This window comes from Pinus tabuliformis, chromosome Q, assembly GCF_031772625.1.
Source record: "Pinus tabuliformis cultivar Carrire ecotype Pingquan chromosome Q, CPIR1, whole genome shotgun sequence".
Lineage (NCBI taxonomy): Eukaryota > Viridiplantae > Streptophyta > Pinopsida > Pinales > Pinaceae > Pinus > Pinus tabuliformis.
This window is the reverse complement of record NC_142296.1, coordinates 1,210,495,902-1,210,522,116: the sequence shown is the minus strand read 5'-3', so window position 1 is coordinate 1,210,522,116 and position 26,215 is coordinate 1,210,495,902. Positions and strand designations below refer to the sequence as shown.

The 26,215-nt window shown below is 37.3% G+C and overlaps 1 protein-coding gene across 1 annotated transcript in view; it reads right to left on the bottom strand.

The window, feature by feature from the left end:
* Nucleotides 1-8,056, bottom strand: part of LOC149224134 (Aldolase superfamily protein) — a 182,946-nt gene extending 174,890 nt beyond the window's left edge. Inside the window, exons 1-6 of the mRNA XM_089386011.1 lie at nt 7,820-8,056; nt 7,653-7,731; nt 7,354-7,435; nt 7,142-7,217; nt 6,936-7,019; nt 6,751-6,855 (exon numbers count right to left, since the gene is read on the bottom strand). Of these exons, the coding sequence (XP_089242137.1) occupies nt 6,751-6,855; nt 6,936-7,019; nt 7,142-7,217; nt 7,354-7,435; nt 7,653-7,731; nt 7,820-7,882 (489 nt within the window). The 5' untranslated portion in view covers nt 7,883-8,056. The remainder of the gene's footprint in view (nt 1-6,750; nt 6,856-6,935; nt 7,020-7,141; nt 7,218-7,353; nt 7,436-7,652; nt 7,732-7,819) is intronic.
* Nucleotides 8,057-26,215: the final 18,159 nt, after the last annotated feature.

Genomic DNA, 26,215 nt, shown 5'->3' with positions numbered 1-26,215 from the left:
GGGTCATCCCATTTTCCACATTATTACTCAAACCCTAGGTCTAGCATGCCCTAGCTTGGCCTCTCTAAGGGAAGCGAATTGCCTCTTCACATCTTAAGCCTTGTACACAAGTTGTGTCATCCATTAGAAGCCTATTGTTTCACCTTATACCTTTAAGCCTAGAATATCTCTTAGGTGACCTATATATCAGGACTCCTCCCATTGATGGAAATACATAAAGGTAGTAGTTGTGGTGATAGTGGGCTACTACCTTATTGTTGTCACGTCGTCTAGTGATTGCCTTGTTGGGTGTTGACCATTCTATGTCAACTACCCTATAGCAGTAGTAAGTACACATTTTTTCAAAGCATTCCATCATGTTCGAGCAGTGAGACATCCAGAGATCATCATCACCTTTTAGCAATTTTGTCAAAGTTGTCAATCCAATTTTTGTAGCCCTGTGGGCCATCATTGTAAAAATGATTCTAGTATGTTTATAAAGCCATGTAACACACCTAGGTAAACTTAAGAATTTTCAGCGAAGAGTTTCACTCTAGGGAGTTTTTTAAATTTTAACCTCAACTAATTATTTATGTTTTTTTCCTAAACATCAAATAATTAGCGGAGTTTTTCTCCCAAGTATACCCAAAGCTAGAGTGGGGCTCGATGTTGATGTCTTAGGTGAGTCCTAGTGTATAGAGTCCATGTATAATGTCATACTAGATCATATCTAGATTCTAAAGTCTTGCAAAAAAATTTGGTTGAGTCTAAGTGTCTAATTTTAATTATTAAAATTTCCTACTGGTTGGGGTTTTGATAATTATTTTGATGTAAATTGTAAAATGTAATGTCTATAGAAGTTGATGGGGGTAGAGTACTCATAATTAGAACCTCTACATCTCAACTTTCTATTTTGACAAATTTTGAGGGTCAAAATTATGTCTATCCCCTCAAATTATTATTATTTCTATTTTCTCGCAAAAAATGGCTAAATAATTAACCGGAAATTGGTCAAAATTAAAAAATGAGAGAAAAATAAATTCTCTCCAAATGAAAAATAATAAATATTAAAAAAGGGAATGTGCACTTTCCAAGAAGGGAATCTCCACAAATCAAGCAAGCAAAAATTCAATAAAATATTTTTGGTCCAGAAAAGGGGAAAATCAAATTTATGGTCCAAGTTGGTTAGGTGAATGAGGATTTTTGGAGGATAAAAAGTCAGAAAAAATAGTTTTTGAACCAAGAAAAAAGCCATCATCAAGGAATTTGAATTTTTTCTTAAGCAATCAATAGTGGAGATTATTTTGACATGGATCAAGCATTTAATCAGCCAAAATCAAGTCAAATTTGTGCACCTTCATGGACCTAGCCGTTTTTCACTTGGAAGAGTCTCTAAAACTCTCATTTTTTCTATATAAGGAAGCATATGCTCCTCAATGTAACATCTCCTGATACTGTGCTCTGGCTTTTTGATCTCGAAGCTCTCTATTTTGAAGCTTAAGTTAACCAACTCTTGAGTGAGGAAGTGGGAGAATCCATTCTATTTCACTTGAAAGATTTATCTAACGAATTTTTTGTAGGGTTTTTGGGCCTTAGCTAGAGGATAGTTTTATTTATCTCAAATTTCTTTAAATTATTGTGCTTAGTAAAATAAATTTGCTAAATTAGAGCTATTATTAGCTGCTCAAGGAATGTTGTTGGACTCATACTCTGAGATGGCTCTTGTACGTTTGTAGATATCTTCATTTGTGATTAGATCTATTAATTTTGTATATATTTCTTTAGATTTTACTTTGTTTATCTTGCAGATCTGGAGAGGAGCAACAAAGTTTTGGCATAGGTTTATCTGGAATCTTTTGCAGGCAGACCTATCAAGAAAAATCGAAATTTTGAGAGCTCAAGTCCTCATCTACCCTTGCGGCTAGGGTTTAACTGCAAAGAGAAATTTTCTAGGAGGACCACGAGGGTTTTCACACGCCCCTTTTTACTCCAGAATAAAATTTCATAAAAGGGTTTTATTTTTTACAAATTTTTAGAAGCCTTTTCATTTGGGATCAACCATCTTTTGCAGGCCTTTTCTCCTTTCAAATTTAGTTGCAAAATTTATGTTGAAGCCACTAGGGTTGAGGAAGAAATTTTATTTGTTTTAATATTTTCTCACTAGTCCATGTGATTGCAGAAGGATCTGAACTTATTTGAAAAGGGTTTTACATATTTTTTGGAGACAGATTTTCAACTAATTAGCCCTGAATTATTTTCTGCATTTTTCAAGCTAGTTGCAAGGGTTTTATTGAGGGTTTTGAAATTTTTTGGATACTAATCTATCATGGCCGCAAGGGTTTGACATTTATAAATTTAAATTTTTATAACCCGTGTTCATTTTGCGGTTGAGATCGAAATTTTGAAAGGGTTCAGAAATTTGTTGCATATTTTATTGAGGGCCGCAACCCTTCAAGGCTTATCCCTCTTGCAATAATTTTATATCCACTAACACCTGGTAATTTTGTAGAGAATTAAATTGTTTTTGTTTGCAGGGGTATCTTATCAAATATTAGCTAAAGATTTATTATTTCAAATTTGCAAATTTCCTAGAAGAAGGTTGCGGGCCATTCGATCACTAATCTTATTGGCCATAGGCTTTTAAAGGTTTGACTTTGAGATTAAACATTAAGTTACTAACCCTTGTTTTGGCAGTGACCTAACAATTTTGTTTGAAGGGGTTTTTATCAAATCTTGGGGCAAAGAAATTGATTATGAGGGTCTGATTCATTTGCAATTCTTTTTCTGAAAGGCCGCGGCCAAATCTTCAACCCTTTTCCTCAAAGTCATGAGCTCTAGAGGAGCCTCTGTCCACTGGTGTGAAAAGCCAGATTGAAGGAGGGGTTTCTATCAACAAATTTTCAGATCTAAAACTTTAAGAAATTTACCCAGAAATTGAAATAAAATTTAAGATTAAACTTTAATTAATTTCCTGAGCTAGGCTGTAAGCCTTGGAGCCCCATTTCCTCCTAGGACTTGAGCCCTTTGGGATTTAATTTGTCTATTAAAAAAAAAAACTAGCACCTCATTTTTGCAGTGATCATCGAACTGATTTGAAGAGGGTTTTTGCTATTGTTGTGCCATCGAATTTTTTTTAATTTTTAAGCCTGTAATTTTTGTGCGATTTGTATTGTGGATCTGACTGTGATTTTGCAGTGAACAAAAGTGGTTTTGGAAGAGATTTTTATCGTTGTTTCAAAGAAAAAAATTTGAGGCTCGAAGGATTATTCCACAAGTGAAATTTTGGCATCAAGTCAACCCTTTGAAATCCTTTCTTACCTTAAGGCCGAGAAAGAGTCTGCCATTTCCAGATCTGGTGCAAAAGTTGGGTTATTCAGAAAAAATTTGATAAGCAAAATCTTGGAGGAGATAAAGACCTGTGAACCTTAATTGATTTTCGCTTACACACAATAAATTTTAATCTAAGTTTCTTGGGGTCATTTGGAGCAAGGCCAAGAGCCTGTTTTATAGCAGCATTTATCTTTGGATTGTAAGCTTTGGGGAGTGAAAATTTTGAATCCATTGTTCCCTGAAGTATTCTAATTTCATTATAAAAGGATCAGTCTTGTAAAGCTTGAAGAGAAGGTTGTATTGAACCTATTAATCATTTGAATATCTCTTCAAGTTAAGAAGGTCTTCCTTCTGTCTTGAAGGACTTCTTTCTCCTGTAACCTCTAATAATAAAACTAATCCTTTTTCTTTGGGAGCTTGGGACCTAGATCCCTTGACATCCTGTTTCTCCTTATTTAAAAGGGAGATCTTGTGGTTGGTTTTGTAACTCACTAGCTTGCTCTTGCATCTCATTTCTCTTCTGCATTCTTCATTATTTGCATTTCAATTTTGTCTACTTGATCTAAGTGTTTAGAATACATCTTGTCTCTATTTCTTGCAATTGTAGATTTATGTAGTATCTTAATTTCTTGTTAGCAATCTCATTTTCCATCTTGTAAGTGTGATCTCTCTATAATCTTTACTTGTTTCAACTGTCTAAATAAGTAAGGTACATCTTAAGAACACTATTGGCATTGTGAGATCTTGCTCTATTCATCATTGTTTCTTTGAGTATTTCCAATTTTTTCATTGACCATTGTCATTGGCTAGTATTGTGCTTTGAAGTATCTATCTACTTTGTGATTACAAGCATATTGACATTTTACTTCCCTTGGACCAATATTGACATCATTCTATCTCACGAAAGCATTACATTCTCATCTTGCATTTTAAAACCTACCTCCAAGCCTAAGCTTGGTTGTAAGAAGATAAGAACACCTTTTCCATTATTCAACTTGAGGAACTTGACCCTTAGGCAATGGTTAAAACAGGTGACCTTGCAATTCTCTTGCGGGCAATACCTTGTAGGAACGGAGGCACTTGGGTCGTTAAATGCAAGAGGAGGTATCGTTAATGAGGCTTTAACCTCCTTCCTCAGACCTTCTTTCTACAACCTTATTTAAGACTTGTTCCAAAACAATTGAGGAGAAGGATTTCATGTAGATTAGGCATTTAACTAAAATTAACCAAGATTCTTGCATTTCACCTAGATAAGTCTTGTATTCATCTTGCATTTTCTCATCTCATTCATCTCTCATTGGGTTATTGTAGTTGGAATTGTGAGTTGATCTATTTACTTGCAAGCTTTACTTACTTGTCAATTTCAATGCTTGTTGTATCTTGAACATAATTATCATTGAGAGGCATCTTTATTTGAAGTACAAGTTTTATCTTTTCTTGCAAAGAGATATTGCTCGTATTCTAGTTACTTATAAATCTTTTGATTTCTTATACTAACACTTCGCCTTGCAGCATTATTTGTCTTGTGACTTGAAATATTATTCTATCTTGCATGTGTTGAATCTCTACAAGGCAGCAATTTATCATTGTTTATCCAGTCATTGTCTTATTAATCTTATTGAAATTATCTCTTGAACATTTATATTACTCTTTTAATAATCAAACTTGCTAAATAATCTTTAATCAAGTTACCTAGATAAATATTAGCCTTGCCCTTAGATCTCCTAGACTTGTTGCAACAAGTTTTCCCTTTCCAACCACCCTTAGGGACTAGCCCCCTCAACTTACCTAGGAGAAAGCTTAAACGGAATGAGTAGGGAATAGATGACAGCCCCTACTCTGAGGGCTGCGCCATAAAGATTATGCGTTGCGGGGTTAGAAACTTTTTCCACACTTAGGTGCACATCTTAGGCGACAACATTGGGTACCCCTCTACAATGCCTACTAAAGTTTGCGGCAACAAGCTCTTCCATGCAGTTTTTCTTTAATAAGTAGAAGAAATGTTGCATGGGATGTAACTCGATCCATCCCATAGGTCATTTTGGCCTTGTAGATGTTTTAATAAAATTCCATTCTATTCTCTTCATACTAGGATAGACTCCATCGTCATTCCATCCCATAGGCCAGTTTGGCCTTGTAGATGTCTTAATAATATTCAATTATATTCTCTTCATTCCAAGTTAGCCTGCATTTCCAAACCACCGACTATGAGTTTGAGATGCATCATTCCAACTTCTGTAATGGATAGAGTCAGCTATATATTAGTTCACCTCTTGCTCAAAGAGTGTTTGACTCTTATTGTGAGAGGGACGCACCACTGGGAGAGACTCTCACGAGGAAGAATTGTCTCGTAACCTCTTTTTCATCTATTTGGTGACATTTTAAGTTATTTGGACTAGCAGAGCCTGCTACTTAAGTTGTGAACATGTACCTCCCTTGGCACATGTGGTGTGCAGTACTAGAATTTCAATTAATTACTTGAGAAGCATGTTTGGCACAAGTTGGCATATCATACTTATCCTAAGCACATGTGAGGTGCACTATCTGAAGAAAGGGTGCATTCTTTTGGGTTGAGGTTTGACCATATTAGAGGAATACCTCTTGGAAGGCACATGAGTTTGTTAGAGTGGGCTTGCCAAGATGGAACTTATAGTGGCTGCATTGCAAACCTGTTTTCTGGAAAAAATACTCATTATGTACATTGCCATTTATATTCATAGTTAAAGGTAGCCCAATCGGTTAGCTCATCCAGATGTTGCCAATGCAGCTTTGTATCTGCTGGTTATGTGCCAGCAGGTGTCCAGTTTGAACTTCGAATCCCCCCAGGTGAGGCGCATGAGTCTATGGTGTACACTTATGGGTTTACTAAGGATGCCATCCACGACTATGGGGAAGCATTCCTTAGGTTTCCCTGACAAGGTTTTCCTTGAAAAGAAGAAATTAATAGTTAAAAGCAGTATTTTCCTTAGGTTTTCCAGCAAGATTTTCCTTGTAGAAAAAAAGGAAGTAGTTAAAGGAAGTATTTATACAAAAACAACCTTAAAAAACATGAAAATTTGAAAACTCAAAATACAAAAGAAAATCAAAGTATCCGAAGACATATGATTGATTTTGACCTTGGACAAGCTCAGGGCTGAAATGTAAACCCAAGCTTATTAGGCACCCATGTTTTCACCATGGTTTGCCAGGTCTGCACTGGCAGCGAGACAAACATGTAAATATAGCAAAGAGTTTGCTTAGATTCTAAAGTTGTGGAGTTGACCAGAACATCCATTAGTACCTTTTTTAATGGTTAAATGAGTGCCTAGTAAGCCCAAGCTTATTAGGAACCCATGTTCCCACCATGGTCACCAGAGAAAAATGCCAATGTAGCAAGGAGTTCACTAAGATTCTACAATTCTGGAGTTGAGCAGGACGTTAGAACAGAACTTCCATTAGTACCTTTTTTATGGTTCCATGAGTGTCGTAGGCTAAGCGAGCATCTACTTCTGTAGATACTCGCCCCGGTACAACTTTTGCCAATTCAGCTCCAACATTCACCATAGCCTGTCAACAAAACAAACCAACAACTCTTAAAGCTACTATTTCCATGCCAGATACAAATGGGTAGCAAAACACAAACAAACCTTGTTAAAGATACACGACAACCGATCACTGCCTTCTTTACTGGCATAGCCTTCACTATCAACCATTGCATTTTCTATCACGCTCTGTGGCCAAAAATGAAGAGAGGCATCAATTAATCAATATGCAATGTATTCCCTCCAGGCTCCAATTGCCTACAACTAAAAGTTCACCCTCACTCTCAAATAAGATTGGGATTAGAGCTAACCCCAAATTTGGTCTCGGGAAGGCTGCAGATGCCAAGGAGGAGGGAGGAGCTGACAGTAGCTGCTGTTGGTGGAAACCTGCATTCCACCAATCACAGAATGAATCAAACTTACCAATATAAGATAACCACGCCTTCTAGCTCATGTAAGACTTTTCAGAATCAACCCGATGAAACTTTATAGCGACAGCAGATACTATAAATGAGTTGCTTGCCTTTCAAAGTCATCGAAAATCATAGTGTCCGGCACAATCTCACTCAACTCCTTGATCGCCTCCAGCTCTGTATTCTGATGGGCTGCATGTCAATGCCAACATCTTCATACACTAAACAGATCTACCTCACCACCATATCAGCAATCTTGTTTTACTGCTCTATATGGGATCCTCTAGTCTACAATATGTGTTTTCAGCTTTCCTAACTAATCGGTTTCCACATTTCACTAGTTGTTGAAGGTAAATGTTATGGCATGATGATATTTACAGTAAATATGATTTATACACATTTCACCTACCTGTGTTCAGTGATGATGACGAAGAGAAGGAAGAGGAGGCGCCACATAACAAATTTGCTTTTCGCACCCCTCTTGAATTCTGAAAACATTTGTAACCAGATGGAATCAAATCTAATCTATTGTATTGTACTCTAATCTAATCCAAATATGTACCACTGCATAAATACCTGGAACTGGAAATGATGAAGCCCCGTAGGCATGGAAATGGACATCTGCATTCTAATCGCCATGGATTTGCGCGTACCCACTATCCACTACGCTTCTGTTCTATAGAGTAATGAAGAGCATCTCAAATCCAAATATCAACATACATTTCCTATAAATCATCACCGTCTTATTTGATATTTCGATCAACGGTTCCCTTATTCGATTAAGTAATGAAAACCATCCCCAATCTGAATATCATAAGAGGTTCTCACAAATCATCACCCTCTTATTTAACATTTCCATCTCTTCTCTATAATTAATTTTATAATTAATTTTGTAACTGTTAGTTAGATTTATCTTAATTTTAAATTTATTAGTTAGGATTAGGTTTTTTTTCTTTAAGTTTGTATTTCAAGAGATTTGATCCTTCTTAATCCCTGATAAATTCGGGTTTAAGATGGATAGAGGTTGGTATTTAACATAACCCACGAGAGGTGGCTCAATTGACAATTCTCATGTTATTTGATCACTCTCAACGCTTAATAAATTCAAGTTTAAGATGGATCGAGGTTGATATTTAACATAACCAACGAGAGGTGGCTCAATTGACAATTGCCATGTTATTAAGTATTATATAGACCATGAGACTCAAGGTTCAAACACCCCATGGGTCAAGCCAACAAAAAAAACAGTATTTAATATGATTGTCTAAAAAATATTGTTTAAAGATATACTATTGTGTTTCAGCGGTTTTTTGGTGTAAATTTCTCCTCTATATTATATTTCATTTAAAGCATTATAAAAGAGCAGATATGTCATATCACTGGATTGTCACTAGGGAAACTAGACCATTAGTAAAGCAACAACTATTTTGTCTAAGTAAACACATATTCAAAAATAATTTTAAATTTCAGCTCATTGAGTATGAGGATGTATAAGTTTCGACTATCTATATTGAGACCATAACATACTAGGAGTGCAGAATTACTATTAATATAGAGCACAACAAAAATATATATTTTGATCATATCTAACATGAACAAGAGTGTTGCTATATTGCTACTAGCTAGCCTTCATTATCATATATTTCAAGGAAATCCGCACTGGCTATTTTCTTGGCTAGTTGTGGGACCTTTTAATCTAGCTTCTCGACTTTTAGTTGGAATGCATCAAGACATAGTAATATTTCTTATTGGGCCTCACTTTGTTCTACCAACACTTTTCTCATTATTGTTTTTATCTGCCAATAAGCATTGCGTTTTCACTTGTGCCTCTTTCTCCTTTTCTCCTTCTCTCTCTCCCCCTCCCCCCCTCCATCTCTATGTTTCCCTCCCTCTTCCCCTTCTCTCCCTCTCTCTCTCCTCTCCTTCTCTCTATCTTCCCTCATCTCCTCTCGCCCTCACTCTCTCTCCATTTCTCCCTGTTCACTCCCTCTCTCTATGTCATATATCTTCACTCCCTCTCTCTCCCCCTCCAACTACATCTCGCTCTCCCTCCCTCTCTCATTTTGTCCCTTCCCCCCCCCCCCTTCTCTATGTCACTATCTCTCTCCATCAATCCTTCTCTCTCCCCCCTTTCTGTGTGTGTGTGTGTCTATTTGTTTCTCTGTCTCTCTCTTTTTCCCTCTCTCTCCCCCTTACATGCATATGATCGATAATTTTCACCCTCTATATTCAATGATCAATGTAAGGTCTAATATATTTTACATTTTAATTTTTTATTGTGAAATGATTTGTGGTTTTTGGTATGTGGAATGTGGTATTGATAAGCCATGGTATTGGCCCATGATATTGTAACAAAAACTATTTACTGGTTAATAATATCCATGATTAAGAATCTTGTCATAATGTAAGTTTATTGTAAGTATTAAGTGATAATTATTAGTTTAGCATTGACCAATGCAAAATATAATGTTTAACTTTGAAAAATGAATGTTTGTTTTTAAATATATTAAAAAATTTAATTTCAAACATTTGATTGGACCATAACTTGAAGGTCTTTGAAGGTCTTATCATTGTCTTTGCACCATATATTGCCATGTGGATAATTTCCTTACATATTTTATGCCATAATTTATCGATATGGATGCAATATTCATGCATGATTTTTAGATATTTGTGTCGTGATTTTTTATTCTTAAACTTTGGAGGAAAACCATAAAAAACAAAATCATTGAAAATAGCTTATACTAAAGTAAATAACAAGTCTTCCCACCATAATTTATGGAAGTCTTTGCATAAAAAATGGATAGGAATACCATGTAAATAAATATGCTTATCAAGTTACTTCTCACCATTATTCATGTTTTCCTTAGCACTTATGTAGGAGTACAATTGTAAATGTGTATACTTACTAATGGTTACTATCGACCAAAATTTATGCAAGTTCTTCTTCCTAAATAAGTAATTTACTTATCAACTTCACATCTGACCTATTAATTCAGCATTGACCAATGTGAGTTATAATTATTTATGTAGCTTTTCCTAGAGCATAAGTTTTAACCTTAGTTGGAGGGACTAAGTTGCTTTTCAAAACAAAATTACAATATAACAAATTGAATTGTATTACTTTTATTACTTTTAACTTTTTATTATTAATTAAACCAAGATTTAAATATTTACACTCATTTACGGGCATTACAATATAAATGTAAAATGTTAAATATTTATGTCTACACATCTCCCCCTATAATGAATAATAAATAACAAGGATAAATCAACCAACACATGAGGTGTAAATCAATTAATTTGTATGAAAGTTTAGTTTAGTGAGGTTATTAATTCAAATTTATAGCAATCAAGGTGGGAGTGACTTTGTCACGTCCCCAAAGCATTCCCACGAGTCAAGGTGTGTCATGACCTTTAAGCGTGCAACACCAATGTGCTTCCTCAACAATGGCACGACTAACTTGTGAGTACAACAATTCGATTACGTCTCTACAATGTACTTATTAATATGTTTAGTTAATTTTTGTAGTCAAATTACAAGTAACTAGAAAGCAAACGACCATCAACATCATATGCAACATCCATTAACTTCCATTCAATGAAATCACATACCAACATTAATATAACCATGTAACAAATATACATAAGATATTTGGTGGAGGGTAGTAACCTCCAAATGCTTTTATTATAACTCAATATTCAATATTTTTTTGTTGCAACAATATGGGAGGAGACTTGGTCACTCCCCTAGCCTCACTAAGAAACAACACAAAATTGTAACAAATATAATAATAGATAACAATAATTTAACAAAAAAGTGTGTACTATTAAAGAGACACATCTCTTCATATGAAAAGGCATCCCACTTAGTATTTATAATAACGATCCTTCATTGTAGCATCAATCATCATTCTATCAATTATTTATATATCAATACATTTTATACAAATAAAAATATATTGTCTACACATAGAAATAGGAACAATTGTTACATTGGTGTCAGAGTCAACTCATGGTTAATGAGGTTGAATCTGCAATTAGAAAGGCATAGCCTACTCTATTGTTGTTGTACAAACATTCAAATTGTCACTGCCTCTATTAACTGCTCGTAGCCATTGTATAATTGTTGCGGTGCCAAATCTCACATGAATGGTACAAACATCAACATCGTATCACTATCGTACGACACCTGCTGCAAAGTTGGTTCAATCGTAGATTAAAAAAAAATCAAGTCATAATTCAGCTATCATGGAAACATTTGATTTTTGCATCCCATTTTGTCACTAGCCTATCTTGTCTCATCCGTCGTTGTCTATTACCGTTGTTGTTCTATACTGCTATCCATGAGTTTGTATGTTATTCTTCGTTTGGGTGTTGGCATTGCCTCCACACAATCCACACAGACGTCTGTACAACATTGAGAACTTTTGACAGCACCACCTCTACTCCATGCTAGTTGAGTCTCAACCCATGTGACATTGCCATATCCAACGGATTCAATTCTTTTTTAATTGGAATGTACACCCACGAATTGTACAATTGCGACCATACAATTCCCCACATTGACCATTATATATATAAGGATAAGGAAGTGAGGTTCGTAAGGAAAAAGTCCAATCCCAATATGGTTAATAGTGACAAGCTACATTTCGAAGTGAATTAATGTAGAGATGAGATCAATAGTGCACACCATTGTCTCTATAATGTTGAAAAGAAGCATATAGAATTGATTGAGAGGATCAGTCGATTAATAAAGAGCAAAGACAGTCAGTTTGCAAAATCTGAAGAGCGATGGGAAACTATGCTAAGAATGAGGAACAATGACAAAGATGAGGCTACCAATACACTTAACTACCATGATGAACAAATGAATCGGCTTATTGAGAGGGTAGATGCATTAATGGCACAACCCTTGACCCATTAAGGGCCAATACCAAGCCCACAATCATAAAATACAAGCAATCAAGAACAAGGAGAAACAACTGAAATAGTATTTTCAAGCAATGGGTATCACACTAAAGTGTCACACCTAAATAATCAAAGAATTAAATGGAATTACCAAAGTATGATGGTAAGGATCACCGGGGAGCAGTCATCTAAGTCAACAAGATGGCAGGAATTTTCAAATGAAACCCTCTGTTGGGTGAAAGAGAAAAAATAACGACAACTTCCAACAACTTAGAAGATGAAGCTTGTGGTTGGTTTTTATGGTGTACAAGGAAGTGTGATGTTCGTTCCTTTCATTAGCAAGGTTTCATGACATCATTATTAAAAAGGTTTCATAATGAAGAATACAATGATTTGTACATCTCAAATAGAAGGAAAACATAAATGAATATACGTATGCATGGGAAGTTTTGGTAACTAGACAAAATGGACTCACATACAAACAGTGGCTAAAAGTGTACATTGGTGGATGAAAAGATTGTATCTACAGTGAAATAAAACAGTGGAAGCCTAAAACAATTGAGGATGCCAAACATGCAACAAAATTGGTCGAACAAAGGAACAAGTTCAACAAGTGATCATTCATCAGAGAAGATGAAAATTGATATCAGGGCTCAGATAAGAAGGAAATATAGAAATGTAGATGTTGTGGTGTCACAAAACAGATATGCAACAATAAGAATCTATATACTTTTGAATCAAAAAATGACTCAAACACATCTAGCCATGTATGAGAGAGATGGACAAAGAAGAAAAACAAGTGTCATAAGTGTAGGAAGAATTGGACATTGATACATAGTTGTGAATATATGTCCTTAAACTACTATAAAATTGAGAATGGAAAGACAGTAGAAGTATAAAAGCCAAATGATGAAATAATGTTAGCATATAATGCAGATCCAGACCAAGGTGAAAACCCACAAAAAACACCACTAGCTTCAATCTCATGCATTCAACCAAATAGAAATGAAGATCACTAACTTCAAGGAAAGATAATTACTCCAAAAGACAAATTACAACCACCAATTACAAAATACATTCTATAACATCTCAAAATGTAAGGGGTCCAGTCCTTAAGGAGAGAAAGAAAGCAACTCTGCAACTCCACCAAAAACCATGATATGGCAACCCCAACCTAAGACCCCAAAGCTTAGAGGAGTCATAAAAAATAGAAATGTCACAGTACTCACATGGTCTGGAAATACTCACAATTGTATAGACATTGATGTTGCTAAACACCTAAACCATTTTGTGTACCCCACCAAAGACCTCATCATAAGGGTTAGTAACAAATAAAAGGTTGAAGAAGTAGCAAAATGTCATAAGATGTAAATTTAGGTACAAGAGTTGGAACTACAAACATAACTCAATGTTCTACCACTTGAAGAGATGGATATAGTGCTAGGTACAAAATGGTTGATGAAGTTGGGAAGTTATACTACAAACCTTGAAGAAGAGTTCATGGAGTTTAACTGGCAAGGACAACGCTATAAACTATATGGTGTTGAAGCTTCCACTCTAAAAAAAATGCAAAAAAATACACACAAACCTCACCAACACTCAAAACGTGAGCAAAGTCAAACCCACAAATGTAGATAAACTTGATTTAACCACAAAGACATGCTCACCTAGAGAAAATTATGCTTTTTATGCTTTGATGACAAAACATTCCTTAAGAGGGCGATAATGTAACAAATATAATAATAGATAATAATAAATTAATAAAAAGTGAGCCTTATTAAAGAGACACATCTCTTATAACAAATGTGGAGTTGCCTCTACAGAATCTTGCGATGGCTAGGGTTTCGCCCTAACCGACCATTCCTTCCCCTGGTGAGAACCTCCCCACGGACTCCTGTAGTGTGGTATCCGTAGCCCTCTGAACAATGGTGAATTGTCGTGATTCAGTGGAGAATTTGTTCTCTCTTGAAGGAATGGCAGTTGGTTCTGGAAATTCTTCCTCTCAAGCAGTTCAAGCCAAGGTTTCATACAGTGCCATGTTGAAATCCGGATATGTTCTTCTGATAGTTCAAGAAGCTCCTACCTTCAATGTTCCCTTGGAGGAGGAAGCCTTTAGCTGTGTGTTCTTTTTTCAAATCAAGATTTGGTCTGCAGATTTAATAGGTTTTGGTCACGATTGATTGATCTCTCCACAAGTGAATTTATGATTAGTGGAAATCTCTATTGTCTGGTGATCTAAATACTTACCCTCTCACTCGTGGTTTTTTTTTTCTTTGATAATCTCGAGAATAAAAATATTATTTGTGATTTTTGGCCCTAGTTCTGAGGTAGTGTTGGTCTCTTCATGCAACCCTAGACTCCTACTTTTGATCTGGTTACAGTGTCGATCTCCATAGCTCTAGTTTGGGTAAGGCTCTCGAACCTTCCCCTGCACTTTTGGAATCTCATCATTAACTTCTATTGGAAAAGCTATAGGGAAATTATATTGTCGTGGTCCATAAAATAATTTTTTTTAAGACCACTTATGCTTGAATATGTGTGGAGATGGATTTTAATAAGGGTTTTCCTGCCGAGATAAATCTAACAACTCCAAACTATGTATGGGTTAATAAGCTTGATTATGAAAATGTTTCATTTCAATGTTAAGCGTGTTATGAATTAGGGCATCTAATCAAAAATTTTATCCCAAGCGATTGCAGAATAATAAAGTCTGGGAAAGTAGTCGAAGGCCCAAATGGTGGGAAGGAGCTCAAAGCGAACATTATATGGTATACAAGGAAGAAGAGAATAAGGATAAGGAAGAGGCAAAAGATAACCAAGAAGAGATTCTTGTCAAAGAGGATTCACTAGAGGAAACAAAAATTAGTGAGGAAGACATTATTGTCAAAGAGGATTCATCAGAGGAAACAAAAATTAGTTAGGAAGATGTTCTTGTCAAAGAGGATTCACTGGAGGAAACAAAATTAGTTAGGAAGAAGTGCATCTTAAAGAGGATCCTTCAGACTCAGGGATAGAGGAAGCCCATATTCAACAAACCCTTGTGAACATTGGACCCCATCTAAATCTTCAAGGAATAAGGCTAGAAAAGTAATTTTTGGGGTTGATCAGGCATATTAGGAAGAACTTACTAAAAGAGACAAAGGCATCAAAGATCACGCACAAAAGGGTGACCCCTCAGATTTAGCTAAAAATATCGGTTGGATCCAAGTTGGGAAAAAGGCTAAACATATCTTACTAAGGGAAACACGAACTCAACCAAAGTTAAACAGACAAGCAATGAGAAATGGAATATAAATTTATTTGGATTTTAGGAGTAGTTTGGAAAATCTTTAGCTAGAAAGGGAATAAAATTTTTTGTATTATGGCGTTCCTACTTGAGAATTTGAATTGAGCCATCATGCTCATTCTCAAAGCCATAAGGAATATTGGCAACACTAAAGAAATGAGACAGTTATGGGCCAGATTCCAAATCCCTTTTCTAATATAAACTTCCATATTTGTCTCTTCGATATATATATATATATATATATATATAAAGAGACAGGTTTCTTCATATGAAAAGGTATGCCACATAGTATTTGTAAAGGGGGCCCCTCATTATCACAACAATCATCATTATATCAATTATTTATATATCAATAAATTTTATACAAATACAGATATATTGTCTACACACACAAACATGAATGGTTGTTACAAAAGATGACCTCCAAATAGTACTTGGGTCACCCCTCATGGGGGTCCTGTTGCACACTTTTTGTCAAAGTTCCAAGAAGTAGATATGCCAAAAAAAATTCAAAGGATCAGATCATCTGTCATCAGTTCATTTAGTCTTTGTAAACCCATTCTGAAAATTTATAATGTAAACGATGCTAGTAGGAACATGTATGTATGTAACAACCTAGTTAATGTTGGCATTATGAGATAAGTGTTGTCCTTGATGGCAACTCACTCACAGGTCAGTTCAGTTTTGATGAAAGGAAACCCATAGTGTAACAGGTCCATTCAGATGTAATAGGGCATTGGTACAGAAGAACAGGAAGATGGAACTAAAGTCTACTAATCAGAATGAAGAAGTTGAAGGTAAAGTATGGTGAAAAGCAGTTTAAGATGTAGACGCAGGTCCACTTATTCAAAATAGCGTATACATGCTGGTTCACAGAACAAAAAGAGTGTATATGTGTACACTCACTTTCACAAGAAGAAAAGTGCGTACATATTGGAAAATCAAGGAAATTCAAGAGGAGACAATACCAGGGGTCAGTACCATGGTATTAGCCCACAATATTGAGTGGAGTAATGACTATTTGATCTCGTCCAAGAATACCACGGGTCCTAAGTGGTTTTGGTCCGAGGTATTGAGAAAGGCCTAAAACTATATAAGGAGGAGAAGATCATAAGGCTAGTGTGTGCAAGTGAAAATGATTTTTAAGGAATACTTATATCTGAAGTATACTTTATATTGCAAGGGCTATGTTGGTGATTTAATCTGAAATTTGTGTGCACCTTGAATTCAATGTTGGATCAGGGTCATGAGACCTGAAATGACTTATCATTGAATGATCTGATATTGGTTGGGCTAGATCTGATTGTGTACACCAGTTTTATTCTTTAAATGTCATGATCTGGGCTATGTTGGGCGAAGTTATGAGTTAATATTTGTAGATCTGTACGTTGGTTCATCTTGGTAAAAGCGCATGTACACGCAGGTTTTACTCTTCCAAGTAGCATATACAAAGGAAAAGCCCTTTCTTCAGGTGTGAATAATCTATCTGATCAGTTATGTTCTTTTACTGTTGTCTACCAATGAAGTCTTCTTAGATCTGAATGTAAAACTAAATGCATAAGGAGCTTGATATCTGATTGATTGATTGTATAAGTGAGGAGGGTGATCTCTGCTGGTTAGTACAAACTTGATTCAAAAGTTTTATGTTTCAGTAGTTTTGAAGGTATACGTAGGTTTAATTAAAGGAAGTAGCGTATACACGCAGGTTGGGTTCAGGAAAGTAGCGTATATGTTCTGATGCATGTTTTTTTAGGTTGCAGTTGGCTCTGAATGATAATGCAGGATTCTGGGTTCAGCACAATGTTCTGACTATTCAGATTAACTAATTATTGGTTGATGCAGTTTGAAAGTTCTGATGGGTCCAGTATGAAAATTTGATGAAACGAGGCCTTCATGTGTATTGTTGTGTACTAGGAGCATCCAGTCTAAAAATTTATGAAACGTGGTCCCTAGAAGAAGAGAGAAGGTTGTAGCCTTCTGTAGGTCGGCGCCTACATACTAGTAAACACATTGGCTAGAACAAGAGCTAGGGGGTAGTAGCTCCCTTCTAGTACAAGATGGAAAATGAGAGAAGGTTGTAGCCTTCAGCAGGTGGGTGCTTGCATACTGGTATGAGTTTGCACCAGTACAAGAGTGTAAACAAATTTTCTTATTATTAAAAGAAGACAGAGATGATAGCAATAGGTGGTTTTCACCCACACTAGGTTTCCACCTTAAATCTTGGTGTTCATGTGTGTTGTTAATGTGTGATGGTTGATTCTGTTTTTATTGCACTATTTAATAAGTTACCGATGCACTAGTTAAAGATAAACACATGATAAATTGACTAAATCACAAGTTCTCTAGGTATACACTGGTTTCTCTAATAACAGTAGCGTGTACATGCTAGTTCACTTCACAAAAGTAGCATATAAGAATTTGTTTGGGAAATAAAAAATTATTGATCTAATAAAACTGATTCACCCCCCCCCCCCAATATTATTTCCAAGAGTTAAGCCTATTATTTTGGCAAGAGTTTCATCCTAAGAGGTTTTTCATCTCACTAACTCCTATGTGTTTCTAAACATGGATGGTCGACAAAGTTTTTCCCTCCAACATCACCCCAAAGCTAGGGTGGGATTCTTTGTCAAATTCTTAGGTGAGTCCTAGTATTTTAGTCGAGCCTTATGTAAAAGTGGTTTGCGAATAATTTAAGCTAATTAGATAAATTATTTTTATTACAAATCACTTGGTTTAGTAGATCATATTGTGTTGTAGAATTGGGTAAATTAATTGAGGGTCTATACCGAACAAGTGTTCCCCCTTTGAGGGTTGAATTGTAATTATCTTATGTAAAAAATATTTTAGTGCATGGTCCCCTATATTTAGACACCATGACTAAAATATTAGCAAATAAAATAATTTTTAGAAATTTCAAGAAAATTTGGACCCTTGGACCTAGGTGTTAAGTCAAATTCAATTTTTTGAGGAAATTAGCTCAAAATAATTAATTTTGAGCTAACAAAAAATGGGTTAAATGAGAAATTCGAAAATTACTCAAAAATAAATATTTTCAATGGTGGAGATTAAAAGATGATCAAATATTTTTCGACGGCCGAGATTATTTTGACGGGATTAAGATGACTAGCCATTATTTTCCACTTGGAGGATTTATCTATAAATTGAGTCATTTGTGTCTCAAGCCATCAAATGTTTGGCTAATGTAATTCTACAGAAAAGTTGATGTAACGCTATTGTCCCACTGAGAACGTTTTTTGAATCATAATAAAGATGTTGGGGTATAGTTCATGGTGTCTATTGTCTACCGATTTATGGTATGTGTTGGGTACGGGCATTCCTATATTGGATTGTAGATTTCTGTGGTTAGGTTTTTTAGAATCTGTACTCGGATATTCCACAGTTTCCTATTTTGTGTTTAAATTTTAATTAAATCGTTATTTCATTGTAGATGATAGGAATACACTTTTGATCAGTTTTGGGCTTACCTTAGATGATTTGATTCATTATTGTTCTAATGGTTTATATGTGAAGAATTATATAGTGTTTGCAGGTTCCCCAATCCTTAGGCTCCAAGTTCACAAACTATGGATGTAGGCTGACCTTGTTTGGACTTCAAATATTTTTATGCTTTATCTAACTTTGCTAAGGTTGTAGCTTGCATTTATTCTTCAAAGTACACTTTTGCCTTTTATAAAAAAATTCCTTAAAAAAATTGTTTCTGGAAATTCTTTTTAAAAACATTGTATATTTGTACATTTGTAAACAAATTTGTATAATATATTTTTTGAATTATTTTTTCTAACTAAGGTTTTGAGATTTTTGTATATATTAGGGTTTTGGGTATTTGTAAGTTCATTTGTGCAGGTGAAATCAAGTGAGAAGAGTTGGATTAGAGCTAGATCTAGGCCCTTGAGGTTAAGATCTAGTCTCCAAAAATTTTGCAGGGCTGGCCATTGAAGATTTTGCAGACAAATTGCAGATCTGAAGAAAATTTATTTTTTGGAGCAAGGGTTTCATTTTTTTTAGGGCTCTCCTAACACAACGTCCTCCTCCAAGAGCAACATCAGCCTTCCTTGGCCCAATTTCATCCCTTTCAGGGCTTACATCACCATTCCAAGCCTCTTTGAGGCTAGCCATTAGCCCCAAAGGGCCTCGAGTCTCCTTGATGTTGAGCATTGGAAAAGGTATGTAATTACCACTTATTTGTTTATCTTTTCCTTTAATTCATAACTTCTTTACATTCTAAGATGGTCATGTGTTAAACTAGAAACTAGTACATTGCATCCCGTGAGCCGCGCTGCAACCCTACTGAGCGTCCCTGCAAGCGCACCCCCTCATGGAGCCTGGAGGCGGCCCTGCGGCCCCTCCCCCCTTCCCTCCGGAGATCGAAGCCTTCAAGGCTCTGGTAAATGCATCAGGAAAACGTCAGGCCTCAGGCCCGCAGCAAAAATTCGTCAAAAAACTGGACAGTATTCCCAAGGTGGCCCTTCCAGAGGCGGAAATCTGCAAATCTGCACTGAATCTAGCAGAAAAAGGTCTGATCGGCCAGTTCACCGGTTTGTGGCCATCCCCTAGAGCTGTTGAAGAATGGGTCAAAAGGAACTGGCTACCTCTGGTAAATGAAGGAATCAAGATCTATTTTGTAGGCAAAGGATTATTTGTTTTCCTGTTTGATAGTTCAGAGGACAGAGGCCTGATTTTCAGAAACGGGCCATACTTCATGGGGCCCCAAGGACTCTACCTGAACAAATGGTCTACAGATTTTGACCCAGCGCAAGATGTGCCCAAGGCGGTTCCTGTTTGTGTGCGCCTCCCGCATCTTCCCCTGCATTGCTGGAATCAAAGCTCACTCCAGTCCATTGGAAATGCTCTTGGAAAATACATAGACCAAGCCCCAAGGAAGGACCAGTATTCCTGTGCCCGGATCTGCGTGGAGGTTGATTTGGAAACAGGATTACCCGAAGCGATTCAGCTATCGGTGGCAAACTGGACACACATACAAGAGCTTGATTACGAACAGTTGCCCTTCAAGTGTCGTTTCTGTCACGAGTATGGGCATTTTGCTAGATACTGCAAAAAAAGAAGCGTCGAGACAACAGAGAAGGAAAAAGAAGAACAATGGAAACAGGCAAAGAAGACAACATTCAACAGGCAGAGCAACAAAAACAAGGCTAAAGGGACAGAGAACATAGTAGAAAATGGAAGCACAAGCAACCAAAACGCTGGGAGCAGTGAAGCAAAAGGCAAAAAGGGGGATAAAAACCCCTTTGAAATCCTCACGCCTCCTTCGGATCCTCCGGAAGCAGGGGAAGAAGAACCACCACAGCAGGAGAATATTGAAACTCTAGAACCAGGTAATATCCCAATCTCCATCCCAAGCAACATTTCATCTCCATCATACGCAGATATAATCAAAAAAGAAGAAGAAAACAATAGAGAATATGGGATCATCGGATGATGAAACACTAGAAAGATCAACAAAAAGGGCAGGACGAAGATCAAACAAGGAAACTAGAGAAGAGGAGTCAGAAAGACAAAAAACCCTCGGCAGTCAAGCTACCATCGAAATGACACTAGGGAGGAATATCAGGCCTAGGGCCCCCAAAGGAGGAGGGCCAACCCCTTCAAGTGGTAAATGATGCAGTTGATCTCTTGGAACTGTAGGGGTCTGGGTAATCCCAACAAGGCAGAGGCTATCAGAGACTTATTGAAGATGGAGACCGCGGACATCCTTATGCTCCAAGAGACCAAAGTAGAAGGGGAAACCCTTCTAAACACCAGTGCTAAGAAATGGAAATTTGATTCAGGAAAGGCTGTTAGTGCAAGGGGCACAGCTGGAGGATTAGGCACTTTATGGACAAAAGACTTCTCACTAGAACGATTCCTAGCGACTCAACATTGGATTTTCACAGAGCTGCGTCACACTGTAAGTAATCTTACCCTCGCTTTGTTTAACTTGTATGTCCCTGTGCATTATGAAGAAAAGAGAGAGTGCTGGAGGTCACTTATAGATTATATAGCGCAAATCAGTCCCACAAATTTAGTTATAGGTGGAGATCTGAATATAACTCTAGATCCCAAAGAAAAAAAAGGAGGGATACTGTCTAGAGATCCTTTCATCAATACAGTGGGCAATTTGATTCTGCAGTGGGATCTGGTAGACTTCAAACCAGTGAAAGGCAAATATACCTGGTCAAACAATCGAACCGGTGAAAATCATATCTCAGCCAGATTGGATAGGTTTCTTATCAGCAGCTCTTTAATGATGGACAACAGAATAGTTTTTACCAAGATTCTTCCAAAGCTCACATCGGATCATAAACCTATCCTCTTATGTCTAAAAGAGGAAGAGGATTTAGGTCCACTTCCATTTCGTTTCAACCCTCTTTGGGCAGGCAAAGATGGGTTTTTAGAAACAGTTCAAGTAGCATGGAGGATAGATGTATTCGGTTCCCCTAGTTATGTGTGGGAGCAAAAAATGAAAAATACCAAAAAAGCACTTAAAGATTGGATAAATAAATCCATGCAATCTCCCAATAGGTAGAGGAAGGAGGCAGTAATTCATTTGGAAGGAATACAACTGGAAATGGAGGAGAAAGAACCCTCTTCCACAGATTTAGCCAATGAAAAAACTGCTCAAAGGATTGTATACTGTTCTTTCAGAAATGAAGAGGAATATTGGCGTTTAAAATCTCGAAGCCTATGGCTCAAATCCGGGGACAGAAATACCTCATATTTTCATAGACAGTGCAGGGCCCGTCTCTCACGCAATCACATAACAGAAATTACCAGCTCTAGTGGTCAGGTTTATAAAGGTTTCTCTCAAATCCAAGAAGCAGCTGTAAATCATTTTCAAAACCTTCTTAGTGCAGAAAGAAATGGGAATGAGGAGGATGAAGCAGAGTTCCTCACAACCATCCCAAATCTAGTCAGTGAGGAAGATAATGTCTCTTTGATGAGCCCAGTAACGGAAGAAGAAATAACTAGTATTGTATGGTCCATGGAACCAGATAAAGCCCCAGGCCCCGATGGTTTCACAATACACTTTTACAGAATTTGTTGGGAGATTATCAAAATTGATCTCTTCAGAATGATAAGAGGAGCCTTGAGGAAGGCAAAAATGGGAGGTGGAATAAAATCCACATTTCTAGCTTTAATCCCCAAGGAAACAAATCCAAAATCCTTCGACAGATACAGGCCGATTTCTCTTTGTAATTCATCATACAAGATCGTGGCCAAACTGCTGGCAAACAGAATCAAGCCACTTCTTCAAAAACTCATCTCTCCAGCCCAAGGAGGATTTGTTAAAGGCAGACAAATCTTAGATAATGTCATTCAAATCCAAGAGGCTCTTCATTCCAGCCACACACGGAAAGAACAAGGTATGATTATCAAACTAGATATGAGTAATGCTTTTGATCGTGTTAATCGTTCTTTCTTGCTCAGGGTTCTTGCAGCCTTTGGGTTCAGACAGGAATTCATAAACCTTATCAAAGCCTGCATCGAAAATATCTGGATCGCTCCAATGGTGAATGGGAGACCAACAAAGTTTTTTTCAGCCACCAGGGGACTGAGGCAAGGCTGCCCATTGTCTCCCTTCCTCTATATTTTGATGGCGGACTCATTAAGCAGAAAGTTGACACATGAGCAACAAAGAGGCACCATTCCTGGGATTAGAATCGTGCAAGGCGTTGCCCCAGTGAATCATGCGCTCTTTGCCGATGACTCACTCCTGCTCGGGGGCGCATCCATGAGAATCGCTAATTCCTTCAAGACAATTCTCCAAAAGTATTGTAGTGTTACGAGAGCACTAATCAGTGAGAGGAAAAGCGCAGTTTACGGATGGAATACCGATCAACAAACAATTGAAAGGATAGCCAGTGGACTCGGGTTCAAAGGCTATGCAGAGTGGGATAAAATAAAGTATCTCGGTCTTCCGCTGACGATGGGGTCCAACCGTAATAATTTGTGGGAGGAGGTGATCTCCAAGTTCAATAAGAAGATAGCAGCATGGGGCGGAATCTGGCTAACCACAGGAGGCAAGCTCACTCTCATCCACTCTGTACTTTCAGCTCTGCCTACTTTCCAAGCCTCTCTGCTGATGGCTCCAAGGCAAATCGCAGATCAGATCTCTAGTTTAATGCGGAACTTTTTGTGGAATGGTGGAAAGGGGAACAGTAACCGTTTTCACTTAGTTAATTGGGAAATGGTGAAGCGTCCAATTGCTGAGGGAGGACTTCAAATAAGAGACCCCCAACAAGCAAATCTAGCCCTGGGTTGTAAACTTCTGTGGCAGCTGATAACCGAGCCCAAGCACCCAATTAGCCAGCTCTTAAATCTCAAATATCTCAGAAATCGGTCGATTATCTCCTTCAATCCAGCGTCTTCTCCTAAAGGAACACAAGCTTGGAGGCTCTGTTGTAAAGGGATAGAATTTTTCAGAACACATTTGTACAAAATTCCAGGGAATGGCAAAAAAACATTGTTGTGGAGAGACCGAATCATGGGCCATCCACCACTCTCGGACATGAATGAAATCGCAGACTTAAGAGTTTAGTTGAGATCAAAAGGAGTCAGGAAAATCGAGGACATTTCAGAGTGGGATAATAAAGGCAATTGGCAGTGCTGGACATTGCCCAACACACCAGCGCACTTAAAAAATCAGTTAAATTATTTCATAGAAGAAATCACAGACTTTACTCCAGTGCATAAGGACGAGGAAGATTCATGGGGTTGGGGACCAACAGGGGTATACACAGCCAAACAAGGGTACATACAGATGCAAAGCAAAAAGGACTCTTTGCACCCGGAAGCAGTGTGGAAGCAGATCTGGGAAAGCTTCAGCATCCCGAAGATCAATTTCTTCTTCTGGACTTTGTTTCATAACAAAATCCTAACAGGAGACAATCTATGTAGAAGGAACATAGCTGGTCCACATCGCTGCGTGTTCTGTAAAAAAGCCTTGGAGACCTCAGCACATATTTTTATTGAATGTGAGTACGCACAGAAGGCCTGGACTAGCTTCTTGGCTGGACTGAATGTAAGACCCCCAGAGCAATGTTCGATATCAGACATGTTTTTGACCTGGAAAGCTAGGTATCCCTACAACATCGCAACCAAATCCCTTTGGTACAAGGTGTGGATAGCAGCGCCAAAATATGTGTGCTGGAAGTTGTGGCTCTCCCGGAACGAAACTGTTTTTAACCAAAAAGAAACGTCAGCTGGAAATGTCGCAGAAAAGGCCAAGAAACTTCTTATAGAAACACTAAGACAATCCAATGTTAGAGATAACTCCCTAAGAGATGAAGAGAGAGCATGGTTGGGTGATTTCACTCCTACAGCGAGTCTTTCATCAATCATTCGACCAAAGCACAAGGAAAACTGGCAGATTCGAGACAATTTGGAAAGCTTCCAGAAGTGGTGGAAATCTCAAGGAAAATGCACAATCTTCTTTGACGGAGCCTCGAAAGGTAATCCAGGCAGGTCAGGAGCCGGGGGGGTCATTTATCTCCCGAATGGAAGAAAAGAGGAATTCAGCTGGGGACTCGGAATTAAAACCAACAACCAGGCTGAAGCCCTTAGTCTTTTAAAAGCTGGCCAGCTGGCCAGAAAAGAAAATCCAAAGGAAATCTTAGTGTTTGGAGACTCAGAATTGCTGATAAAAGCTCTACTAAAAAAGAAAGGGCTTAAGGATCCAGTTCTGAACAAACAGATTATAAGAGTGAATAGACTCTTGAAGGACTTCTCTTCAGTTCAAATTTTTCATATCCTCAGAGAATTAAACTCAGAAGCAGACAGTCTGGCAAATATTGGATGCAATCTAGAAAAGAACATGATAAGTATAAATGCAGGAGAACCGAGCATGGCAGCCATCCCTTAAAAGGGCAAGTCGATCTTGTAAAAGCAGAAATTATTCTGTTAGAAACAGAAAATGTAATACTTGATATGGCTTAGGCCACTCTTAAATAAAATATCCGTTTCGGTTAAAAAAAAAGATGGTCATGTGTTAAAGGATTATGATAGAATTAAGTGGATTTGTGATTGATGTAAAATGATTAATTATTGTCTTTTTCTATGCAGAAAGTGAAGAAAATGGAAAATCACTATTTCGGAGGAAAAGACAAAGCAAAACCAACTGTTGTCCCTTTGACAGGAAACCGCATCCAGACGAGGAAATCAAGATCGGAGCGCATGGACCAGGAAAAGGAAGAAGAAACGCGGTATCAGCGCAAGAGGACGAAACGATAACTGAAGATTAAAGATATGGCGAATCCCTCAGGATCCTTTGATCCTGAGGGATTGCTACCTCAAGACTTATCTGTATTTTTGATATCTCCGCCTGGCCATTATAAAAAGGGACAGCGCTGCTAGCCCAGGGGGGCGAATATATTGTTGTTGATTTGCAGAAATTACTGTTGTAATCTAAACTTTGATCATCGACTCTCTTTAAAGAGTGATAGCTGTAACTTTTCCTTTATGATTAATATATAACTTTGTTGTTGTTCCGTCATCTGATCCTGGAGTAACTGCAGCAGTGCGTCCCTGGTGGCTAAGGGCCCGGCCCTAGTGGATCACTTGCTTTCTGTATCATTATTTTCTGATTACGGTCGTGTGTGGTTAGATTTCCTTTGCATTCCTTTAGTTTCGCTTTATTCAATAATCTTATGTTCCTTAACATTTCATTGACTTGCTCTGTTATATCGAATTCGTAATTGGAATAGCAGGACTATTATTTGCAACTGGAAATGTTATGTTGTTCATTCTAAGATAGTATC